This window comes from Myotis yumanensis, unplaced genomic scaffold (genome assembly GCF_028538775.1).
Source record: "Myotis yumanensis isolate MYYU_CA2020_CCGP unplaced genomic scaffold, mMyoYum1.0.hap1 SCAF_3, whole genome shotgun sequence".
Lineage (NCBI taxonomy): Eukaryota > Metazoa > Chordata > Mammalia > Chiroptera > Vespertilionidae > Myotis > Myotis yumanensis.
This window is the reverse complement of record NW_027223754.1, coordinates 157,855,909-157,876,194: the sequence shown is the minus strand read 5'-3', so window position 1 is coordinate 157,876,194 and position 20,286 is coordinate 157,855,909. Positions and strand designations below refer to the sequence as shown.

Genomic DNA, 20,286 nt, shown 5'->3' with positions numbered 1-20,286 from the left:
CACATGCCCTGGTTGCAGGCTAGATCCCCAGTAGGGGGCAGGTAGGAGACAGCTGATCAATGATTCTCTCTTATGGTTTTCTATCTCTCTATCCCTCTCCCTTCCCCTTTCTAAAATCAATAAAAACTTAATTTTTAAAAAGCCAACCTTTAAAAAAATAAATACATACATACATAACCACCAGCCTCTCTCCAAGAGCACAGTCCATCAAGCAAGCCCCACATGCTCAACTGCCAGCCCAGAGACTCTGATCCACCTCCAACCATAAGCAGTGCAACCCAGGCAGACACCCATAACCTACTCTTAATCTACACCATAATCCACAATGCTTCCCTGCCCTTTCCACTCAATGCCTCTCCCTCTCTAAATAATTTGACCCAGCCCCTCCCCTTGATTTTCTGGATCTCTAGAGAGTCCCCTCCTTGGTTTCACCAAAGATTAGAACATTACTCTCCAAAACGAGGCTCATTTCTCTCTGTGTCTTGAGTCCCTTTCCTCCTTACTTGCCCAGGTAGCCCACCTAAGGCTTTCTTGGCACACCTACATCCATTCTTTATCCTTCTCTGCCCTGCTCTATGGGCTTAGGGGCTGACTCACCTGAGTTCCTTTGGCTCCTGCTTCCTGCTGAATTTGACTAAGGGAAGACACAAGCAAGAAGTCCAGATACTTCTTATTCAGGCTCACGCAGCCTAGGTGCCATGGTTCTGTGTGACTGTGGCTGTGACTATGTCCCTAAAGCTCCTGTCTGGCTCCTCTCTTCCATGGCTTCAGCTTTGCCTGGGTTCTGATATCACTGCTTCCATGCTAAAGGCTTATAATGGCTCTCTACTCTTACTAGTACCTCGGTGCTTCAATATCCCTCATTGGTTCCCTTAACCCTGCCTAGACGTCTGTAAAGAAGTCAATGCTCAGCTGGTGTTGCTCAGTGGTTAAGTATCAACCCATGAACCAGGAGGTCAGAGTTTGACTCCTGGTAGGAGGTGTGCAGGAGACAACCGATCAATGATTCTCATCATTGACGTTTGTCTCCCTCTCCCTTTCTCTTTCTGAAATCAATAAAAATATATTTTTTAAAAAAGAAGTCCTTCATTAACTCTTCTCGGTGATGCAAACACAGACAGCTGAGTGGGTCTTTTGTCTCCTGTCAGAACCCCAACTGACAGGCCAGAAGACAGCCTGCCTGCTGTGTCCACTTCTGCTCTCTCCTCACACAGGTTCCTCAGGGCTGAGCTATTGTGTCCTTTCCATACTTCATGCCCTTCCTCCCCCAGGCTGCCTCCCCTCCTTTGTTAGGCCCCCTGCACCCTTTTGGAACCACCTTTGCTGGTCTCAAGGCTAATAAAGACCTGGGTTTTACCTGGTCCTCTCTTCCCCCTGTACTCACAGATCGCTGATCAATAAGAAAGTAGGCCAACAACCTGTGGGGATACAGGTGGTGGGAGGCAGAGGAATGGTTCAGACATGGCTGCCTTGCTTTCACCAACTCTCAGGCCTCCATCCAGGAGTCCTGATTGGAAGCTGGAACTGGCTAAGGGCCACTAGAGTAGGGCAGGGAGAAAAAAAGGAAGGCCTGGAGTGAGAGGAGGAAGGCATTTGCTTTGGGACTGGGTTTCTGGGTTCTCTCTAGACCAGACATTTTCAACCGGTATGCCGCAAGAATTTTAAAAACATTCAATACCTGACAACAACAACAATAGCCATCTTGTGTGAATGCCTTGTCTTGAACCATAAATATATAGATCATATAATAGAGTTGCAGCTTATTGGTCACATCACACAATAAGGTTGCGGTGTCCATTTAAGGTTGTCTGATTAACTCTTAGTACCAGAAATCCTTATTTACAAGTATAGACATTTGATTTTTTTAATTGATTTTTAGAGAGAGAGGAAGGGAGAGGGAGAAAGAGATACATCCATGAGAGAAACATCGATCTGTTGCCTCCTGCATGCCCCCTATTGAGGATTGAGCCCACAACCTGAGCCACAACCTGGGCAGGTGCCCTGACCAGGAATCGAACTGACAACCTCTCAGTGCATTGCACGCTCAACCATTGAGCCACACCCGCCAGGGCTAGATACCTAATTTTTTTTTAAGTCACTTTGGAACAAAAAAGGTAGATAATTACTTTTTTTTTTTTTTGTAAGTCAGTCAAAAGTATACCTTTTTTGTCATATGAGCAAAAACTATATTTTTGGAATGCTGCAGAATTTTAGTAATTAGTGTGTGTGCCATGAGATGAAAAAGGTTGGAAATCACTGCTCTAGACCTTTGCCCTCTTCCCCCACCATTTCCTCCCTTTGGTTCGACAGCCCTGCACCATGGGTCGATATTGTCTGCAGCCCAAGGCCGAGATTTTGCAAAACCCATGTGTCCTTTGGGTTACGTGATGTCTGTGTTTGCTCAGCTTATAACCCCCTTCTACCAGGGTCTGAGGTCCTTGGAATAGGAACCCTAGAGGAGAAAGTCCGAAAGGGACCTCCGGGGGGACTGCCAGGCTGAGCTGTGGGGCTTCCTGAGCAACCTTGTGGGGGTTATCCTACCTTTAACTTGAGATCTCCATCTAAGGAGATAATTTAAGGGAATCTTCTGGTACCTCTCCCTTCACCCACAGAAATCCCCTCCCTCCCACCACTTCAGTCCCCAGAACCGAGGCTAAGGTGAGGTAGGGTAAAGCACTCACTTTAGGGGCAAAATTTAAGGGGAGGCCAAAAAATTCATCAATAAAAATAAATAATATTTTAATTCAATATTTTTCAAACATCAAGATTAATACAAAAAATCCATGATGAAAAAAAAAGGCAAATTTTAAAATAAACACAGGATCAGTGTTCTTTCCTTTCTTCTGTGGCTCTGCCTCCTATAACAAGGAGAAGGAGTGGGTATGTCTTTCAAACCTTTTCTTCCAGAGTCCCCTGAGTCCCTAACTCTAGACTGTCAGACTTTTCTCATTTAGGCAAGATAATCACTCAGGATTCTTCTACTTCCTTACCCACCCCTCAGCCTTGTCGCCACCCCCCCAGCCCCAACCAGGTTGGTGGTAGGGCGGGCCAGGGAGGCAGATGGCTGGAGTATTTATAACTCAGGAGCACTTCTTGGGAAAAGTGACTAAGATGCTAAGAGCATATTTATAGCTGGGTTCTGACGTAAGTGTCAGCGAGGAGGTAGGGCCGAGCCAGGCACAGCAGCAAGAGGATAGGAAGAGCTGGAAAATTGGGGGCACCTGGCAGAGGGGAGAGGTGGGGCCAGAGACTCCGCAGCTATTTCTTGCTGCTTCCCTGAACTCTGTCTCCTGGCACCAACAGGTAAGCCCTCTGAAACACCGTCGTGGGCAAAAACCTGTCTTGCATTTCTACAGCCCGGACCCCAGAGGGTAGAGGGCTGTCACCAGCCGGACCAACAGAGAGGGAGCTGGGGAGAGCACCGCACAGAGGGGCTGGAATGTTTCTGGCCCTGGGGGGAAACGCAGGGTGGACAGGAGGGTCTGTAAAGTCTCCTTGTCCCTCTCCCTCCTCCCCGCCACGGGTGTCTTTGAGTGTCTAGGAAGAACCTCGCACCCATCACCAAGCTCCACTGCCACCTGCCCGTGTGATGAGGTCCGAGACCAAAGGCAGCAGTGACGCTGCTCCTAACAGCACTCTCTGCTCGCTGGCAGGGGCGAGATGTGAGAGCAGAGGGACCAGCTTCTCTGTCTCCCGCTGGGGAGCCAGGGTTCTCAGAGTGAGAGGTTGGGGAGCACTGCATCTCTCCCCTCCCCTAGTGGCCCCTTCTCTGGGAAACCGGTCAGAGCGGAGACAGCGGCTGTCAGTAGCACAGCACTGCCACACGGTGGACATCGGGGGTACTGACACCCAGCCCCCTAAGCACCACCTCTCTCTGCCTGCTGCCGGGTTAGGATGAGCAGGCTCTCTTGACAGCCCTCACCACACCCCCGCTAAATAGTGGGGAGATGAATAAAATGGAGTGGGGGCACACTTCCAAATCACACTCACTTCCTCCCTCTTCTTGAAGAAACTAGGGCATAAGGAGAAAGGCTAGCATGAGGCCTTCCCTCTTAAGTTCAAGGTGGAGGGGCCTGGCCCTTCCATTTATAGTCAGTGAGGGAGGGAGGTAAGGAGGGCTGGGATTGAACTAAGGTTGCTGCAGTTTTTGTTTGCTCTACTCTTACAAGTCCTAAGCCATCCGTTTCTCATCCCCGTTAACAGAGACCTGGCACCACTTCTAGGATGCCCCACATTTAAGCAACTCTCACAGTCCCCTGAAAGAGAACCAGCAGCTGGGTACAGAGACTCCCAAGTCCCATGCCCTCTGCCAGCCTTGGTGGACTCTGCCCTGCTGTAAGATTGCATCAACCCCACCGCCCCCACCTCTCTGGGTTTCCCCAGACATCACAGTAACATGCCAACCCCCTGCCCCTGCCCTCCTCCACGTGTGCTCCAGTCCAACTGGACTCTGGGCAGCCAGCACAGGCAGGGTCAGGGAGTGACTTCTGTGTCCCATGGCACTGCCACCTGGGCCTGGGCAAAAGGACTCTGCTCCCCCGCCCCCACCTGCCAACCTCCCGCCCCAGTACCAGACCCATTGCTAAAAATAGAAACCGGAGTTGTCCTTCTAGCCCAGAGACCCCAGGGAAGTAACCAGTGGAACTCGCAGCTGCCTCATAGCAACTGCTGCAGCAGAGGCCAAAGAGCGAGCTAGAAAGGCTGAAGGGATGCGGGGAAATTGCCCTTCCCCACCTTGCTATATGGAGTTCCCTCCCCCAAGCCCCAGACCTTGAGGGCTGACCATGTGAAATCACCCTCTTTCTTGCATCATGCGTGTCCACATTGCCCCCACACATACCCCCACCTCAAGCTCAGTGACCAGGGCCAGATGGTGAAACCTGAGCTCCAGGGGGGGGGGGACATCCACCCCCTGCAGGGGCTTGATGGGCAGCAGAGCTGGCCAATCTGGTGCTCAGAAGGTAGGTCTGCCGGCTGACCACGAGGTGAGGGAGCCCCAGGCTGCAGGCTCTAAAGAGGCCCCAGTCAGTAGCCAGGCATGAGCTGTGAGGGTCAAATTGGCAGACTGTGCTAAACACAGCTACCCATCAGACCGGCCACTTTCTACCAGGCAGCAGAAGACAGGTGGCTCTACCCCTGGCTGAGGGTAGGTGTGGCACTGCTGTCTGCCGCTGCTCTGCCCGCTTTGGCCTCCGTGCAGACTCAACCGCAGGAGCAACTGCCATCCGAGGCTGCCGTTTCGACCCAGGGCCACTCACCAGGAACATGCGGCTCCCTGGTGTCCAGCTCCAGCTGGTGCTGCTGTGGGCACTGGCATGGGCACAAGAGACAAGGTCTGTGTGTCCCTCCTGTGGGGGGCCCACCCTGGCACCCCAAGCAGAACGAGCTCTGGTCCTAGAGCTGGCCAAGCAGCAAATCCTGGAGGGGCTGCACCTGACCGGTCGTCCCAAGATAACTAACCCTCCACCCCAGGCAGCACTGAGCAGAGCTCTTCAGAGACTTCAGCAGGGAAGTGTGGCTTCGACGAAAGGGGAGGAGGTCATCAGCTTTGCTACCACCACAGGTGGGTGAGAGAGAGAGAGAGAGAGAGAAGCAAAAAGCAGACAGGGAAAGGGAGGCAGAAAGGGAGGCTGGCAGACAAGGCAGACAGAGCAGGGCGTGGGGGGAGGAGGAGAAGTTGGGGCAGGGACCGGGTGCAGACGATGCTAGACAGTTCCTGTTTCTTCTAAAGGTGGGTGCTGGGGAGAGCAGTGGGCAGGGCTTGCAGGAGCCTCGGAGGAGAGCTCTGTTTCTGCTCAGCCCCTCAGTCCTTTCTCCATCTCTCTGGCAGACTCCTCCACTTCGGCCTGCAGCTCCATGCTCACCTTCCACCTGTCCACTCCTCGGTCCCACCAGCTGTCCCACGTGCGCCTATGGCTTCATGTACTCCCCACCCTTCCTGGCACTCTTCACTTGAAGATCTTTCGATGGGGCACAAGGAGGAGGCACAGAGGGTCCGGCACCTTCCTGGCGGAGCACCACGTTACAAGCCCTGGCTGGCATGCCCTGACTCTGCCCTCTAGTGGCTTGAGGGGTGAGGAGTCTCGCGTCCTGAGACTCCAACTGGACTGCAGTCCCCTAGAAGGCAACAGCACAGCTGCCGGACAAGCTCAGCGCCTCCTGGACACGGAGGGAAACCAGCGGCCCTTCCTGGAGCTTAAGACCCGTCCCAATGAGCAGGGAGCAGGCCGAGTCAGGAGGAGGACCCCCACCTGTGAACCTGAGACTCCCTTATGTTGTCGGCGAGACCATTATGTAGACTTCCAGGAACTGGGATGGAGGGACTGGATCCTGCAGCCTGAGGGGTACCAGCTGAATTACTGCAGTGGGCAGTGCCCCTCCCACCTGGCTGGCAGCCCGGGCATTGCTGCCTCCTTCCATTCTGCTGTCTTCAGCCTCCTCAAGGCCAACAACCCTTGGCCCTTGGGTACCTCCTGCTGTGTCCCTACTGCCCGGAGGCCTCTCTCTCTCCTCTACCTGAACCGCGATGGTAATGTGGTCAAGACAGATGTGCCAGATATGGTGGTGGAGGCCTGTGGCTGCAGCTAGCAAGAGGATCTGGGGGTTGAAGTAAAGATATCGAGTTGGGGGTTCCCAGGCAAAGGGCATCTGTGGCTGGAGGCATCAGATTTCTGTTCTGCACCACCACCCAATGGGCCACCTGGGAGTATGACTGAGTTGACCTCTCTGGGACCCAAATGGACACTTTCCTAGCCAGACGCTGGTCTATTCCAGGCTGGTTGATGTGTGGGGAGCTGGGGAAAGTGTGTCCTCTGAAGGGACCTACCCAGAAAGCATGATTTCCTGCCCTATGAGAAAATAGCAGCGGCAAGGGAGGGAGGGAGGGAAGGAGGGAGGGGAGAAGCAGGCAGAGAAAATGACTTAGTCTCTCCCGACAAGAGAAAGTCCTCAAGTGAGAGCAGAAAGAAGCAGACTGAGGGTCCAGCAGACTCAGGGCAGGGGAAACAGGCTAGCCAGGGGTCGGACTGTGGAAGTGCTTTAAGGGAGGGTCAAGAAGGACATGGGCAGGGCCTGAGGAAGGTGTTGAGCAGAGCCCCAGAAATGGGTGTCAGGAGAGGAGAGTGCTGAGCCTGAGAAGTTCCTTGGCTTTTCCCAGTGAGAGGCAGGACCCACTGGGGAGACAAACATTTATACTTTCCTAATAAAAATGAAGAAGAAAAATCAACCAGTGTGAGTCATAAAGGGCTGGGGTGATGGTCCAGAGCCATGGTTCTCAAGGTGTGGTCTGGGGACCCCTGGGAGGCTCCTGAGACCCTTTCAGGGGTGTCCACAGGGTCACAACTATTTTCATAATAATGCTAAGATGTTTGCCTTTTTATTTTCGTTATCTCAAAAGCATTCAGTGTTTTCCAGAGGCTGGTGACATGCGATTACATCATCTTTCTGACATTGCTAATGGGATGTGTGCTTGTGTATTCTTGTGTTACAAACTTTTTTCAGTTTTAATTTCTAATATGGTAAATTGATACAAACCACATAAACAACAGCTTGATAAACTTAAAGAGTGTAAAGTGGTCTCGAAACCAAATATTTGAGAGTCGCTGATCTGGAGAAAGCAGTGTGGGGAGGAGAACGCAGTGTGCCCTAAAAGAACTGCCCTGGAGGGTGGGGCACATGGCTGAGACAGGAGCATGAACAGGATCCCTTCTTCTTCAGTGACCTCTGGTCGTGCTTGACCCTCTGGGTATAACTGGTGTCTGGGTCAAAGAAACATGGGGGAGGGAGCTCAAATACGGTCCTATCTGTACCTCACAGCTACTATCTATATGCACTGGCCTCAGATCACTTCCTAGTTTCCCCTTTTCCCCTTGACCCTCAGACTGAACAGGTAGCCTACTAACCCTCCAGCCCCAAGGAAGTGGTTCTTGGAAGCAGAGTTAGGATGTGGGAGGTCTGTCTGTAGGGTAACAGAAAATAAAGGGACCTTCCCCCACCACCACCACCATGCTTTCGCCCCTTTCTCATAAAGAAAGGTCAGAGAGAGTGAAATAGCTGCCCCTTTCCCTGCATCTGATCACCATGGCAACACAAATCCAAAGAGACACTATTAGACACTACAGCTCTGCACTAGCAGCGTCTGCCAGTCCGGTTCTGGGGGCTCATACAACCCCCTCCCTGGACTCCGAACTGGCCTTGGTGGGGATCTGTAAACCCTATTCCTTTCGCTTCCCAAGTTTCTCTGCCTCCAAGACTCCAGGAGGGTGTCATATGACAAAAAGGCCAGCAGAGGGAGCAGAGAGCCTGGAAGAGCAGAAAGAGAGCGGACAGCGAAGAGGTGCGGAGGTGGCCGCAGTCTCCAGAACTTCGAGAACAAGGAGAACCGGGGTTCCTCGGGAGCAGTGCCTCCGTGCTAGGGTTCCCTAGTAACCTTGTGTCCACACACTCTGCACCCATTGCCTCAGCCTCTGTTCCTCTTATGCTCCATAGAACCCTCACCTTACGCTCAGGACCCCCAACCCAAGGCTGTCACAATCCTGTTTCCAACAAACCCCCCATCTCCATCCCAACTCTTTCATGTTCCATCCAAAGAGTGAGGACAGCCGAGAAACCGCAGGGTGGTGCTCCTTTAGCACCAATCAAAGTCGAAGCCCCTACCTCCAACATAATGTTTCTGGAATGAACTTTTTCGTCGCTCCCTTCCCGTCCTGCAATATATTTCTGGCACTGGTTCAGGGCCTCTTCGTGGACAGCCGATCCAAGGATCCATGCCGGGATTTACTGCCCACCACCAGCAGCGTGTTCGGCGGGGGGGGGGGGGGGGTAGCATAGGGTCCCTCAAGGGAGGGGGAGGATCCTGGGGGTCCTGGGGGTGCAATAAGCCCGGCACCCCCTCTCTTGCTTCCAGCTACCCCGCCTCATCCTACAGAACGGCAAGAGGGAGGGAAATAGGAGGGAGGTGAAGGGCAAGCGGGAAGAGCGGCGGCGCGCCAGCGGCTGGAGCGAGAAAAAGTTTTTGCATTAGGGAAAAAAAAAGTTTGCGCTTCTCGCGGGTGGTCCCGGCTCGCGGCCCGGCGGGCTGGGCCGGCGGGAGGGCTGGGGGCCAGGTTAGGGGGGGGTGGGGGTGGCACTGAGGCTGCGCTGCAGTGGCCCCGTCCGCCCCCCCTTCCCACCGCACCCCCCAGCCCAGACTCCAGCCCTGGACCGCGCATCCCGAGCCCAGCGCCCAGACAGAGGTGAGAAGGGGGGGCAGGCGGGGGACCACCTGGGAGAGGTGGGGGAGGGGGCCGGAGGGGATGCTCTGCTTGTGAGGGACTCTGCCCAGCCAAGAGGACGGGGGCACAGCGGCAAAACTGGGGCGGGAGAGCCTGGGGTGAGACGGTAGAACTTTTGGAGAATTTTTTTCATTTGTATCTCCCCTTTCCTGTTTCTTTTTTTCTTCTGACAGTCTGTGCGTCTGTCTCAGGCAACTGTGTCTCTCTTTGTCTGTCTCTGCCTCTCCCATACATTAGAAACATCTCGCTTTCATGAGGTTGGGATGAAGAGGCTGGAGGTCTGCAAGGTAGAGAGGGAACTCCAGGTGCGTCTGAGCGCGGCTGGAAGACGTCAGTGTTTCTGAAAGGAGGGGACAGCTAAGGAGAGAACCCTAGGTGGGGTGGGGATGGCTGTGTGTGAGGTGACAAAACCACGGTGGGGCGGGGAGGGCGGCTGGGCTAGAACCCCTGACCTGTCTTGTGACAGATGTGCTTGCTGGTGCATGTGTTTTTGGAAAAGGAGTGTCTTCTGGACAAGGAAGGGGGCTGGAGGGACCAGTGTCTAGTTTAGGCCCTAGAAAGGCCCCCCAAGGACTTTGGACCCCCGCGTCCCAAGGGTGGTGGGCAGGGTGCTAAGGAGGAGCCCCGGAGCCCTTGTCTTGACCCTCTGACCTCGGGACCACCGGGACAGCTGGGGCCAGCGGCAGGGAGACCCCTACTGGGACTGGGCGGGACCGCTAGCCCCTGCCTGCCGGTGCTTCCCTGCGGGTCCCCCTCCCAAACGGGAGCTGGACCAGGCCCCTCCTCTGGCTCAGACCACCCTGCCTGCCCTCGCTCGCCGCTCTGAAGCCTCTTTCAGGCCCCGTGACCCCGAAACAATCCGCCCTGTGCAGCTAGCTTTGGGGACAGGATTAGGGAAAGGGGATCCCATAGAGACCGAGAAATGGAGATCTTAGGGGGCTGGGGAACTGGGGTCTTCCTAGGATAGATCTTTACTGTCGGGTAGAGGAGGAAGGCGGGGCGATTTCCTGGGGGAGTTGTAAGGGCCGGAGTTCGAGTGGTTTTCCCTAGGGGGGCGGGGTCCAGACCCCCTCCCCCATTATCTCCCCGGCATCCCCGCCAGGCGGCTCAGACCCCGCCCTTTACGTCACTCTGGGGGTTCCCGGGGGTCTGTTGGAGTTAACCCTTGGGAAGCCAGCTGGGATACCCAGGAACCTAAGTGTCCTGCTGGCTCTTCTGCCCACACACACACATCTTTTTATTTACCCACTTTCTCTCCCTGTACTTTCTGGATTCCTTCTTTTCCACCTTGCCACTGGGACCCCCACTCTCCAACAGCGGCCCCCACACACACCGGGCGCCTCTGCCAGCTTTCTGGATGCGCGGAGGGGAGGAGGGAAAAATGTGTCCCGCCTCTCAACACTCCCCCCTTCACTGCGGCTCGCTCGACTGGGCTCCCGGGCGGGCGGGGGAAGCGGAGCCGTCTGCAGCCAGAGCCTGCGGCGGCGACTTGGGTGGGCCGAGGAGGCACGGGGGCGGAGAAGGCGGGACCGGGAGAAGGGGGAGGGGCCGGCTCCTGGGAGTTGGGGAGCGGGGGTGCGAGAGGGACTCTGGAAAATAGGGAGACACACAAGATGATTCAGGGCTCCAGGTGGAGAACCCTAGAGCCAGCTTCCTGCCCCATCCTGTGCTCTCATCCACACCCCAGAAAAACTTAACTGAAGCTGGAAACGTTGGCAAAATTTTCCTTTCACTAATGTGAAGGGGAGTCGTGGGTGGGCCCTGGCACGCGTGGGCGAGGAGGGATGTCGCCCCATTTCCATCGCGGCTGCACCCCTGCGGCTGGGCAGTGGGGCAGAAAGATGACCTAGTAGGCATGTTCGGGGGGCGTCTCTTTAGTGTTGGGGGGTCGTTTGCGAGCCCCCGCCTTCTTCCCCTGGATGAGTCATAGAAGGAGGCGGGAGAAGTGTCCCCCGATCCAGCTGCCAGCCAGCTGTGCCCCCCCTCCCTCGTGCCAAGGTCGAGTTGGGAGGTCTTGGATTCGGGATCCAGATCTCCGCTAGGAAAGGAGGACTTTGGAAGAGTACAGTCCAGGCTGCGGAGCTCGGACTGGGTCATGGGGTCCGGGTTCCGCTCCCCAACTTACCCCGCCCTCACCCTAAATCCCAGCATCCCGGGATCACCCACCGCGCCGGCCGGCCCGCTCCCGTTCGTTCTCCACCCTACCCCGCCCCACCCCACCCTCAGTCCCGGGAGATCGGAAAACACGGGGTGGAGTAAAAACTGGAGTTTGAGGAGAAAAGCGGACAGCGGCACCCTTTCCTCCCTCACTACTCCTAAAGGATAATGACTTTGTTTGTTTTTTATTATTCTCCCAAAGACTTCCCTCACAGTCCCTTACCTCTTCCCCCAAACAGATCAAAAGCCTTAGGTGGGTGCCCAGATTCAAACCACCCCAGAACAACACCAACTTCCATCCTTTTGTAAGCAGCGGGCCCGGGAGGCTCCCTTCAGAAAACTTATCCCGTTCTACAGTGTTTTGCTCCAGACTAGAGAGAAAAGGGCAGATCGTCCGTGCTTCCTCCGGGCCCAGCCAGCCTCTGTCTGGGCTGTGGCGAGGGCTCCCTCTGCTGGACGCTGGAGAGATTGAGGCGGGCTGTCCCTGACCAGTAACAAATGAAGGGAAGGGAAAGGCTCAGGCTAACCCGCCAGCCCAGTGCTGAAGCCAGACGCTCTGCATGAGTCTCAGCCCGCTCCCCAAAGCTGGCCCATGGTCAGAGCAAGAAGTAATAAAGGTTCCATGGTATTAAAATCACTTGAAGCTCTCATAGGCACAATTAGTCCACAACACTCTCCCCTCCACACACAGACCACCCAGCAAAGCTGCCACCCAGTTCCCACAAAAACCGCCAAGACTGCCCCTGCCTCTTTGGGACTCCTCTCCTGACCTGAGTGATGCTCATTTCAACCTGATTTCCTGTGGCAGATGTCCTGGAGGGGGCTGGGAGCACAGGGGAAGCTCTGCCCAGGTTAGAGTTAGTTATCGGACCTTCCCTGTTTTCCTCCCACCGACATAACTTGCAGATCTCCCTTCCCCTTCTGCAGTGTTCCCACACCCTCCTCTGAGACACCATGTTCAACTCGATGACCCCACCGCCAGTCAGTAGCTATGGCGAGCCCTGCTGTCTCAGGCCCCTCCCCAGCCAGGGGCCGCCCAGCATGGGGACAGAAGGTCAGTGCATATACCCATCGCTGGGCCTTGAGGACTGGCAGATTTCCTACCAGTCCCAGGGATCCCTCTTCTGTCTCCTACCCCTTGACAGTTTCCCATCTATAAAAAGATTTGAGGCCCTATGTAATGTGGGCTTGGAATATGGGGCCAGGCCTTGCTTGGGGTTTCAAGGTGAAGCCTTGTGTGTCCGCCATTCTACTTGTCTCTCTTTTCTAGGACTGTCTGGTCTGCCCTTCTGCCACCAGGCCAACCTCATGTCTGGCCCCCACAGTTATGGGCCAGCCAGAGAGACCAACAGCTGCACCGAGGGTGAGGCCTCAGGCAACATCTCTCCTTTCTGCCCCTCGGGGACTTGTCTCGAGGGAAACCGTGGGAGGGCAGGGGATCTAGCTTGGAAAAGAAAGTGCTTGGAGATGGGCTTGAGGGATCAGAGCATGTATAAGAGGTCACAGATGGGGTCAATAGGGCAAGGCAGAGTCACGTGTTTGTGTGTGTGTGTGTGTGTGTGTGTGTGTGTGTGAGTTAGGACGCATGGGTTGGGTGCATGGAAAGGCATGCCACTTTATCGTATCTGTCTCCCTTGTTTCCTGGCCAGCCCCACTCTTTCCTCCTCCCCGGAGTGCAGTCAAATTGACCAAGAAGCGGGCACTCTCCATCTCACCTCTGTCAGATGCCAGCCTGGACCTGCAGACAGTTATCCGAACCTCACCCAGCTCCCTCGTGGCCTTCATCAACTCACACTGTGCCTCTCCGGGGGGCTCCTATGGTCACCTCTCTATCAGCACTATGAGGTGCGACAGCTTCGGGCTAAGAGGCCCCAAAAGACCCTCCCAAACAAGCCCTATCAAAAGCCTCAAGCCCTCCAAACTGCCTGACCCTATTTGAATCCTTATAATGTCTAAGGCATTGGAGCCCTCCTCAGTTCCTCCCCAGGACTGCCTCAGCCACCTCCCATACTGTCTTCCAGGCCCCCTCGCATAGCCCCAGAACTCCTGACACTTTCTGAGGTGATAGTCCTAAGTAACCACTCCCCCCCTCCTCCTCAGCCCATCGCTGGGATTCCCACCCCAGATGAATCACCAAAAAGGGACCTCACCATCCTTCGGGGTCCAGCCCTGCGGTCCCCACGACCCCACCCAGGGGGCGATGATGCCACATCCTCAGTCCCGGGGACCCCTGCCAACTTGCCAGGTGAGAGCCCTCATATTATTACCTATTTGCCTCAGCTCAAGGGGGTGGGGAAAGGACTATATAGGGCAGTGGTTCTCAACCTTCTGGCCTTTTAAATACAGTTCCTCATGTTGTGACCCAACTATAAAATTATTTTCGTTGCTATTTCACAACTGTAATGTTGCTACTGTTATGAATCGTAATGTAAATATCTGATATGCAGGATGGTCTTAGGCGACCCCTGTGAAAGGGTCATTCGACCACCAAAGGGGTCGCAACCCACAGGTTGAGAACCGCTGAATAGGGGAACATAAAAGAAGGACAGGGGATACTAAAGTTTCAGTACCAGAAAAATAAAGGAATATAGGTGCTGGAGTTCACTCTTGGGGTTGAATCAGACTCTTCCAAAGGAGATACTAGGACAGGGGTGGGCAACCTTTTTGTGAGTGCGTGCCAAAACCAGCAAAATCTCTGACTCAAAATTCTTCTGCGTGCCAACCCTAATTTTTTGAGAACATGTCACGCCTACTTGATATCTCTTAAGGTGTACGTATGTGAAGAACCTTGAAGAAATCATAAAAATTCATCCGAGGGACAAAAACACAGTATATGATGATGAAAAATACATTTATTTTTTAATGTATACATGTACACTGATAGTCCGACAGAAAACTTTGACTCCATTTGATATTATCAGTGGGACTTTTGCTGCTGCATCACTGATGACAGAGATTTTACATCAGGTTTATATTTCGTGACCTTCAGAGATATGCACGAGCTACTACTCCTATTACAAGACTTAGCAAAATTCATCACTGAGAACAAAGATTCACAATTGTAAATGGAAGATTATAAGAGAGGGTTTCACGTGCCAGCAAAAGTTACTGGCGTGCCGTGTTTGGCACGAGTGCCAGGGGTTGCCCACCCCTGTACTAGGAGATACTGCCTTTAGCCCATCCTGTTCACCAGTGCAATCTGAGGAGGAAGTCTCTATCAAATTCAGGGGTTCCAGCTGTTTGGGTGGGGGCACTCGGGGCTGGGCTCCCTCTTCCTTCAGCCCACCTCTACCTTCATCACCCTCACTTTTCCCCTTGGTGAAGCTGAAGTCTGAGTTGGACATGCTGGTCAGCAAGTGTCCAGAGGAGCCCTTGGAAGGTGACATGTCCAGTCCCAACTCCACAGGCACACAGGTAAGGGTGGGGGAGGCTTTACTTCCGGGACCTGAGCGAAACAAAGCTGTCATCCAAGTGACCCTAGGATTGCCTCTCCTGCCTTAGGATCCCCTGTTGGGGATGCTGGATGGGCGGGAAGACATGGAGCGAGAGGAGAAGCCAGAGCCTGAATCTGTGTACGAGACTGACTGCCGCTGGGAAGGCTGCAGCCAGGAATTTGACTCCCAGGAGCAGCTGGTGCACGTGAGCCCCAGGGGGTAACAGGAATGCTGGCTGGAACCTGTAGCACATTCTGGGTGGGACACTGGAATCAGGCTGAGGGCAGGAGGTCAGAGGATCCTGAGGTCGGAGGTTGAGTGCCCTTCTGAGCAGGCATAAACTCAGAAGATGTCGCTTCTTTTACAAACTTGGAAGAACTGAGATGTGGGCTATCATGTCCTTCCTGCACCATCTTCCCCGTGAAGTGGAGCCGTAGAGGAATATGGTGTGGCGGGAAGGTCAAGGGAAGGAGGTCTGGGTCTCTAGGCATAGGGGAACCTCAGAGAGCCTCTGTACCTCCTCCCTCAGCACATCAACAGCGAGCACATCCATGGGGAGCGGAAGGAGTTCGTGTGCCACTGGGGGGGCTGCTCCAGGGAGCTGAGGCCCTTCAAAGCCCAGTACATGCTGGTGGTCCACATGCGCAGACACACGGGCGAGAAGCCACACAAGTGCACGGTGAGGCTCCCTCTCCCCAGGCTCAGGGTCCTCCTTAAATTGGGGCTGCCCACACAGGCCCCTTCCTCCGTAAACAGATATTAAAAATGTGTGTTTCATGACTGTTGGTATGACGATAAACATACTGATATTATATATTGGAACACTTTCTTGGATTTAAAAGCTAATTTCCCCTTGCTTCTCAAAGAAATTAAAACAATTCTGTGGGACCTTTGAAAGCACTGTGGGCCCTAGGCAATGTGCCTTCCACTCTGCCTAACTGGAAACCCTTCATGGAGGACAGAAGACACTCCCAGATCACCCCACCCCAAAACAGTGCAAGATCCCCGTGCAGGGAGACTTGCCCAGCTTGACCAGGAGATGCTCTGGCCTCAGCTCCATGTCCCTGCAGGCAGAGTGCCTCCAGCTACTTGCTGCCCCAGCTTTTGTCTGCCCTCTTCCTCTCATGATGGGGATTCTCCTGAGCCCCAGTGCTCTCCCATCTTAAATTATAGTCTCTGACGTATGTCCCATTTGAGTTTCAGGGCTCCTCTAATCCCATGTCCTTCTGTCTGAGCGCTATCCTTTGACCCTTCTATCCCCCAGTTTGAGGGGTGCCGGAAGTCATACTCACGCCTCGAAAATCTGAAGACACACCTGCGGTCGCACACGGGTGAGAAGCCATACATGTGTGAGCACGAGGGCTGCAGCAAAGCCTTCAGCAATGCCAGTGACCGAGCCAAGCACCAGAATCGGACCCACTCCAACGAGGTGAGTGCCCCACCCAAGAGACCCTCCCCACCTGAGAAGCCACCTATCGGGGAGATTCCCCCGTAAGAAATTCCTTAGCCCAGCACCCACTCCAGAGAGGTGAGTTCTCCCCACCTGTATAATTCACCTGGAGAGGGCCTTTCTGAAACCAAGAATTTCCTCTTACTACCCTACCCCCCACTTCTAACCAGCCAAAGGGGGAATTTGAAAAAGACCCATCCTAACTAAAGGAGACCCCTGATCCCTTAATCCCTGAGTTTATGAGGCTTCACAGACCTGGATTCACCCTTCACCTTTCCCAGGCCCGGGCTGTCAGTTTTCCTGATCTGTGCCCCATCCTCTCATTTTTTTGCTCCATGGGCCCCACTCTCCGTCCTTCCTTGAGTGCTGTGCGTAACTTCTTGCCCCTCGTCCTCACTTGATGCCACCAATTTTTTGCATTCCTTCTGCATTCTTCCACTTTCACACCTTTGTCTGCTGTCTTCATTTTCCACTCAACAGAAGCCATATGTGTGTAAGCTCCCTGGCTGCACCAAACGCTACACGGATCCCAGCTCGCTCCGGAAACATGTTAAGACGGTGCACGGCCCTGATGCCCACGTGACCAAGCGGCACCGAGGGGACGGCCCCCTGCCTCGGGCACCATCCCTTTCCACAGTGGAGCCCAAGAGGGAGCGGGATGGCGGCCCCGTCAGGGAGGAGAGTAGACTGACTGTGCCAGAGGGTGCCATGGTGAGACGCCCGGACAGGCCTCCGCCTCCATACCCCCCTCCACACCGCCTTGCTGACATCTTCCCAGCTCGCCCATCCCATCCTCTCACTCTTCCTTGGCCAGTCCTCTAGTTGTCCCTGTGTGGCTCCTTGGACTAGCTCAAACCTAGGGATTTTCGTGTAATTATTCCAAGCCCTTTACCTATATAATTTCATACACCTCACAACTTCACGAGAAAGGAACTTATTTTCCCCATTTCAGATGAGGAAATTCAGGCATAGAGAAATTTCCCAAGGTCATAGAACTAAGAGGACAAATTTGAGCCCAAGCAATCTGTGCTTCAGCCTCGGCTCTGCTCATCCACATCGCTCCTACTTTGCCCCGTCCCTCCCCTGCTCAGCCCTCTCTACACCTGTAAGCCTCCCCTCAACTCAAGCAGCCACTGGGACACAGGCTTGTAGCCACTCCCCAACTTCAGGGAAAGGGGGAAGGGTGCCACCCTCAGCCCTCATCTTCCCCACAGAAGCCACAGCCAAGTCCTGGGGCCCAGTCGTCCTGCAGCAGTGACCACTCCCCAGCAGGCAGCGCGGCGAACACGGACAGTGGTGTGGAAATGACTGGAAACACAGGGGGCAGCACTGAGGACCTGTCCAGCTTGGATGAGGGGCCTTGCATTGCTGGCACCGGTCTGTCCACTCTTCGCCGCCTTGAGAACCTCAGGCTGGACCAGCTACATCAACTCCGGCCGATAGGGCCCCGGGGCCTCAAACTGCCCAGCTTGACCCACACTGGTGAGACCTGGGTGGAGTGGGTGGTTGCCGGGCTGAGATCTGGACCTTCCTTGAGGTTGGAGGGAGGCCTTCACCCTTCAGAGCTTCAGTATAGAAGCTTTGTACCCTAGAACAAGGCCCCCCTTGCTTAAGACACTTTCCTTCCATCAGAAATTGCTGTGATATACAGTCTGGGAGGTGAACGCTGTCCCCTAGAACTGTGCAGTGTACCAGGTACAAACTGTACAACTGTTTACAGCAGCCTGGAACCCCTGGTGACACAGAAGATTCTAGAAGGGGCATGGGAGAAAAGGGAGACAGAGCTGAGTGGTTAGAGTTAAGGAGCCTTTCCCCGGGATTCCAGCACAAGGCTGTCCCATGGGGCAGGCAGGTGAGATTCAGGGGGCTTCCTGACCACCCTGCCTTTTCTCCCTATTACTTGCAGGCACCCCTGTGTCCCGCCGTCTTGGCCCCCCAGTTTCTCTTGACCGCCGCAGCAGCAGCTCCAGCAGCGTCAGCTCAGCCTACACTGTCAGCCGCCGCTCCTCCCTGGCCTCTCCTTTTCCCCCTGGCTCCCCGCCAGAGAACGGGGCATCCTCTCTGCCTGGCCTCACCCCTGCCCAGCACTACCTGTTCCGGACAAGATATGCTTCAGCCAGAGGAGGTGGTACCCCACCCACTGCAGCATCCAGCCTAGATCGGATGGGAGGTCTCCCTGGGCCTCCCTGGAGAAGCCGAGCTGAGTATCCTGGATACAACCCCAATGCAGGGGTCACCCGGAGGGCCAGTGACCCAGCCCGGGCTGCTGACCACCCGGCCCCAGCCAGGGTCCAGCGGTTCAAGAGCTTGGGTTGTGTTCACACATACCCTACCGTGGCAGGGGGAGGACGGAACTTTGATCCCCAACTCCCAACCTCTGTCTACTCACCACAGCCCCCCAGCATCACTGAGAATGTCGCTGTGGATACCAGAGGGCTACAGGAGGAGCCAGAGGTTGGGACCTCCATGATGGACAGTGGCCTGAACCCCTATGTGGACTTCCCACCTGCTGATCCTCTGGGTTACAGGGGACCTGAGGGAACAGCCGCTGAGCCTTATGGAGCTAGAGGTCCAGGCTCCCTGCCTCTTGGACCTGGTCCACCCACCAACTACAACCACAATCCCTGTCCCCAGCAGGTCTCCTATCCTGACCCCACCCCAGAAACATGGGGTGAGTTCCCTGCCCACTCTGGGCTGTACCCAGGCACCAAGCCTCCAGCTGGAGCCTACAGCCAGTGTCCTCGTCTTGAACATTACGGACATGTGCAAGTCAAGCCGGAACAGGGGTGTCCAATGGGTTCTGACTCCACAGGACCGGCACCCTGCCTCAATGTCCACCCCAGTGAGGGGCCTCCATGCCCACAGCCTCTGTTCTCCCACTACCCCCAGCCTCCCCCTCCCCAATATCCGCCATCAGGCCCCTATCCCCAGCCACCCCCTGATTATCTTCCTTCAGAATCCAGGCCTGGCCTGGATTTTGATCATCCCACTCATTCCACAGGACAGCTCAAGGCTCAGCTTGTGTGTAATTATGTTCAGTCTCAACAGGAGCTGCTGTGGGAGGGTGGGGGCAGGGGAGATCCCCCAGTCCAGGAACCTCTCTACCAGAGCCCCAAGTTTCTGGGAGGGTCCCAGGTTAGCCCAAGCCCTGCCAAGGCCCCCATGGCCACATATGGACCTGGCTTTCCTCCTAACTTGCCCAATCACAAGTCAGGCTCCTATTCTACCCCTTCTCCATGCCATGAAAACTTTGCAGTGGGGGGAACTAAAGCTTCCCATAGAGCAGCAGCACCACCCCGACTTCTGCCCCCATTGCCCACTTGCTATGGGCCCCTAAAGGCAGGGGGCACCAACCCCAGCTGTGGGCACCCTGAGGTGGGCAGGTTGGGAGGGGGCCCTGCTTTATATCCTCCTCCTGAAGGACAGGTGTGTAACCCCCTGGACTCTCTTGATCTTGACAACACTCAGCTGGACTTTGTGGCTATTCTGGATGAGGCTCAGGGGCTGAGTCCTCCCCCTTCCCATGAGCAGGGGGGCAGCTCTGAACACACTGCACCTCCCTCAGGAGCCCCCAACATGGCTGTGGGCAGCATGAGTGTCTTACTGGGGTCCCTGCCTGGTGAGACACAATTCCTCAATTCTAGTGCCTAAAGTGTGGAATCCAACCCATCACAGATCCACATTTCCTAAGGGGTGTCCATCCCCGCAGAGAAGTCAGGAGAAGGAGCCATAGCCCCCTGGGATGCCCCAGGGATAAGAGTAGGGGTTAGGGGCTGTATAAAATCTGTATATATTTGGGGGAGGAATTTGATAATGACACTGTTTCTTAATAAAGGAACTGCATCAGAAAAAGCCCTGCTTTATGTGCTATTATCTTGCGGAGGGGTGATGACAGTGACCAAGAAGAGAAGCAGGGGTTAATTCCCATTTTCCTCTTTAGAGAAGCTATCTCACCACATCCCAACCCCCTAGG

The 20,286-nt window shown here is 54.8% G+C and overlaps 2 protein-coding genes across 2 annotated transcripts; both read left to right on the top strand.

The window, feature by feature from the left end:
- The first annotated feature begins 5,265 nt into the window (after positions 1-5,265).
- On the top strand, positions 5,266-6,841 carry INHBE (inhibin subunit beta E). The gene is made up of 2 exons (XM_070407654.1): positions 5,266-5,563; positions 5,831-6,841. Exons 1-2 carry the CDS (start codon positions 5,266-5,268, stop codon positions 6,586-6,588), a joined length of 1,056 nt encoding a protein of 351 aa, XP_070263755.1. The 3' UTR covers positions 6,589-6,841.
- A 2,353-nt stretch (positions 6,842-9,194) lies between these two features.
- Positions 9,195-20,125, top strand: GLI1 (GLI family zinc finger 1). Its single transcript, XM_070409879.1, has 11 exons — positions 9,195-9,233; positions 12,700-12,792; positions 13,079-13,274; positions 13,530-13,674; positions 14,754-14,843; positions 14,931-15,068; positions 15,393-15,542; positions 16,128-16,292; positions 16,794-17,024; positions 17,528-17,795; positions 18,220-20,125. Exons 2-11 carry the CDS (start codon positions 12,738-12,740, stop codon positions 19,962-19,964), a joined length of 3,183 nt encoding a protein of 1,060 aa, XP_070265980.1. The 5' UTR covers positions 9,195-9,233; positions 12,700-12,737; the 3' UTR covers positions 19,965-20,125.
- The last annotated feature ends 161 nt before the right edge of the window (positions 20,126-20,286 follow it).

Bases quoted from the DNA above. Each gene is read 5' to 3' on its own strand.
- INHBE (XM_070407654.1), top strand. From the start codon at position 5,266: ATGCGGCTCCCTGGTGTCCAGCTCCAGCTGGTGCTGCTGTGGGCACTG. The intron at 5,564-5,830 runs GTGGGTGAGAGA...TCTCTCTGGCAG, and splicing joins CAGCTTTGCTACCACCACAG to ACTCCTCCACTTCGGCCTGC.
- GLI1 (XM_070409879.1), top strand. From the start codon at position 12,738: ATGTCTGGCCCCCACAGTTATGGGCCAGCCAGAGAGACCAACAGCTGC. The intron at 12,793-13,078 runs GTGAGGCCTCAG...TTTCCTGGCCAG, and splicing joins GACCAACAGCTGCACCGAGG to CCCCACTCTTTCCTCCTCCC. The intron at 14,844-14,930 runs GTAAGGGTGGGG...CTCCTGCCTTAG, and splicing joins CCAACTCCACAGGCACACAG to GATCCCCTGTTGGGGATGCT.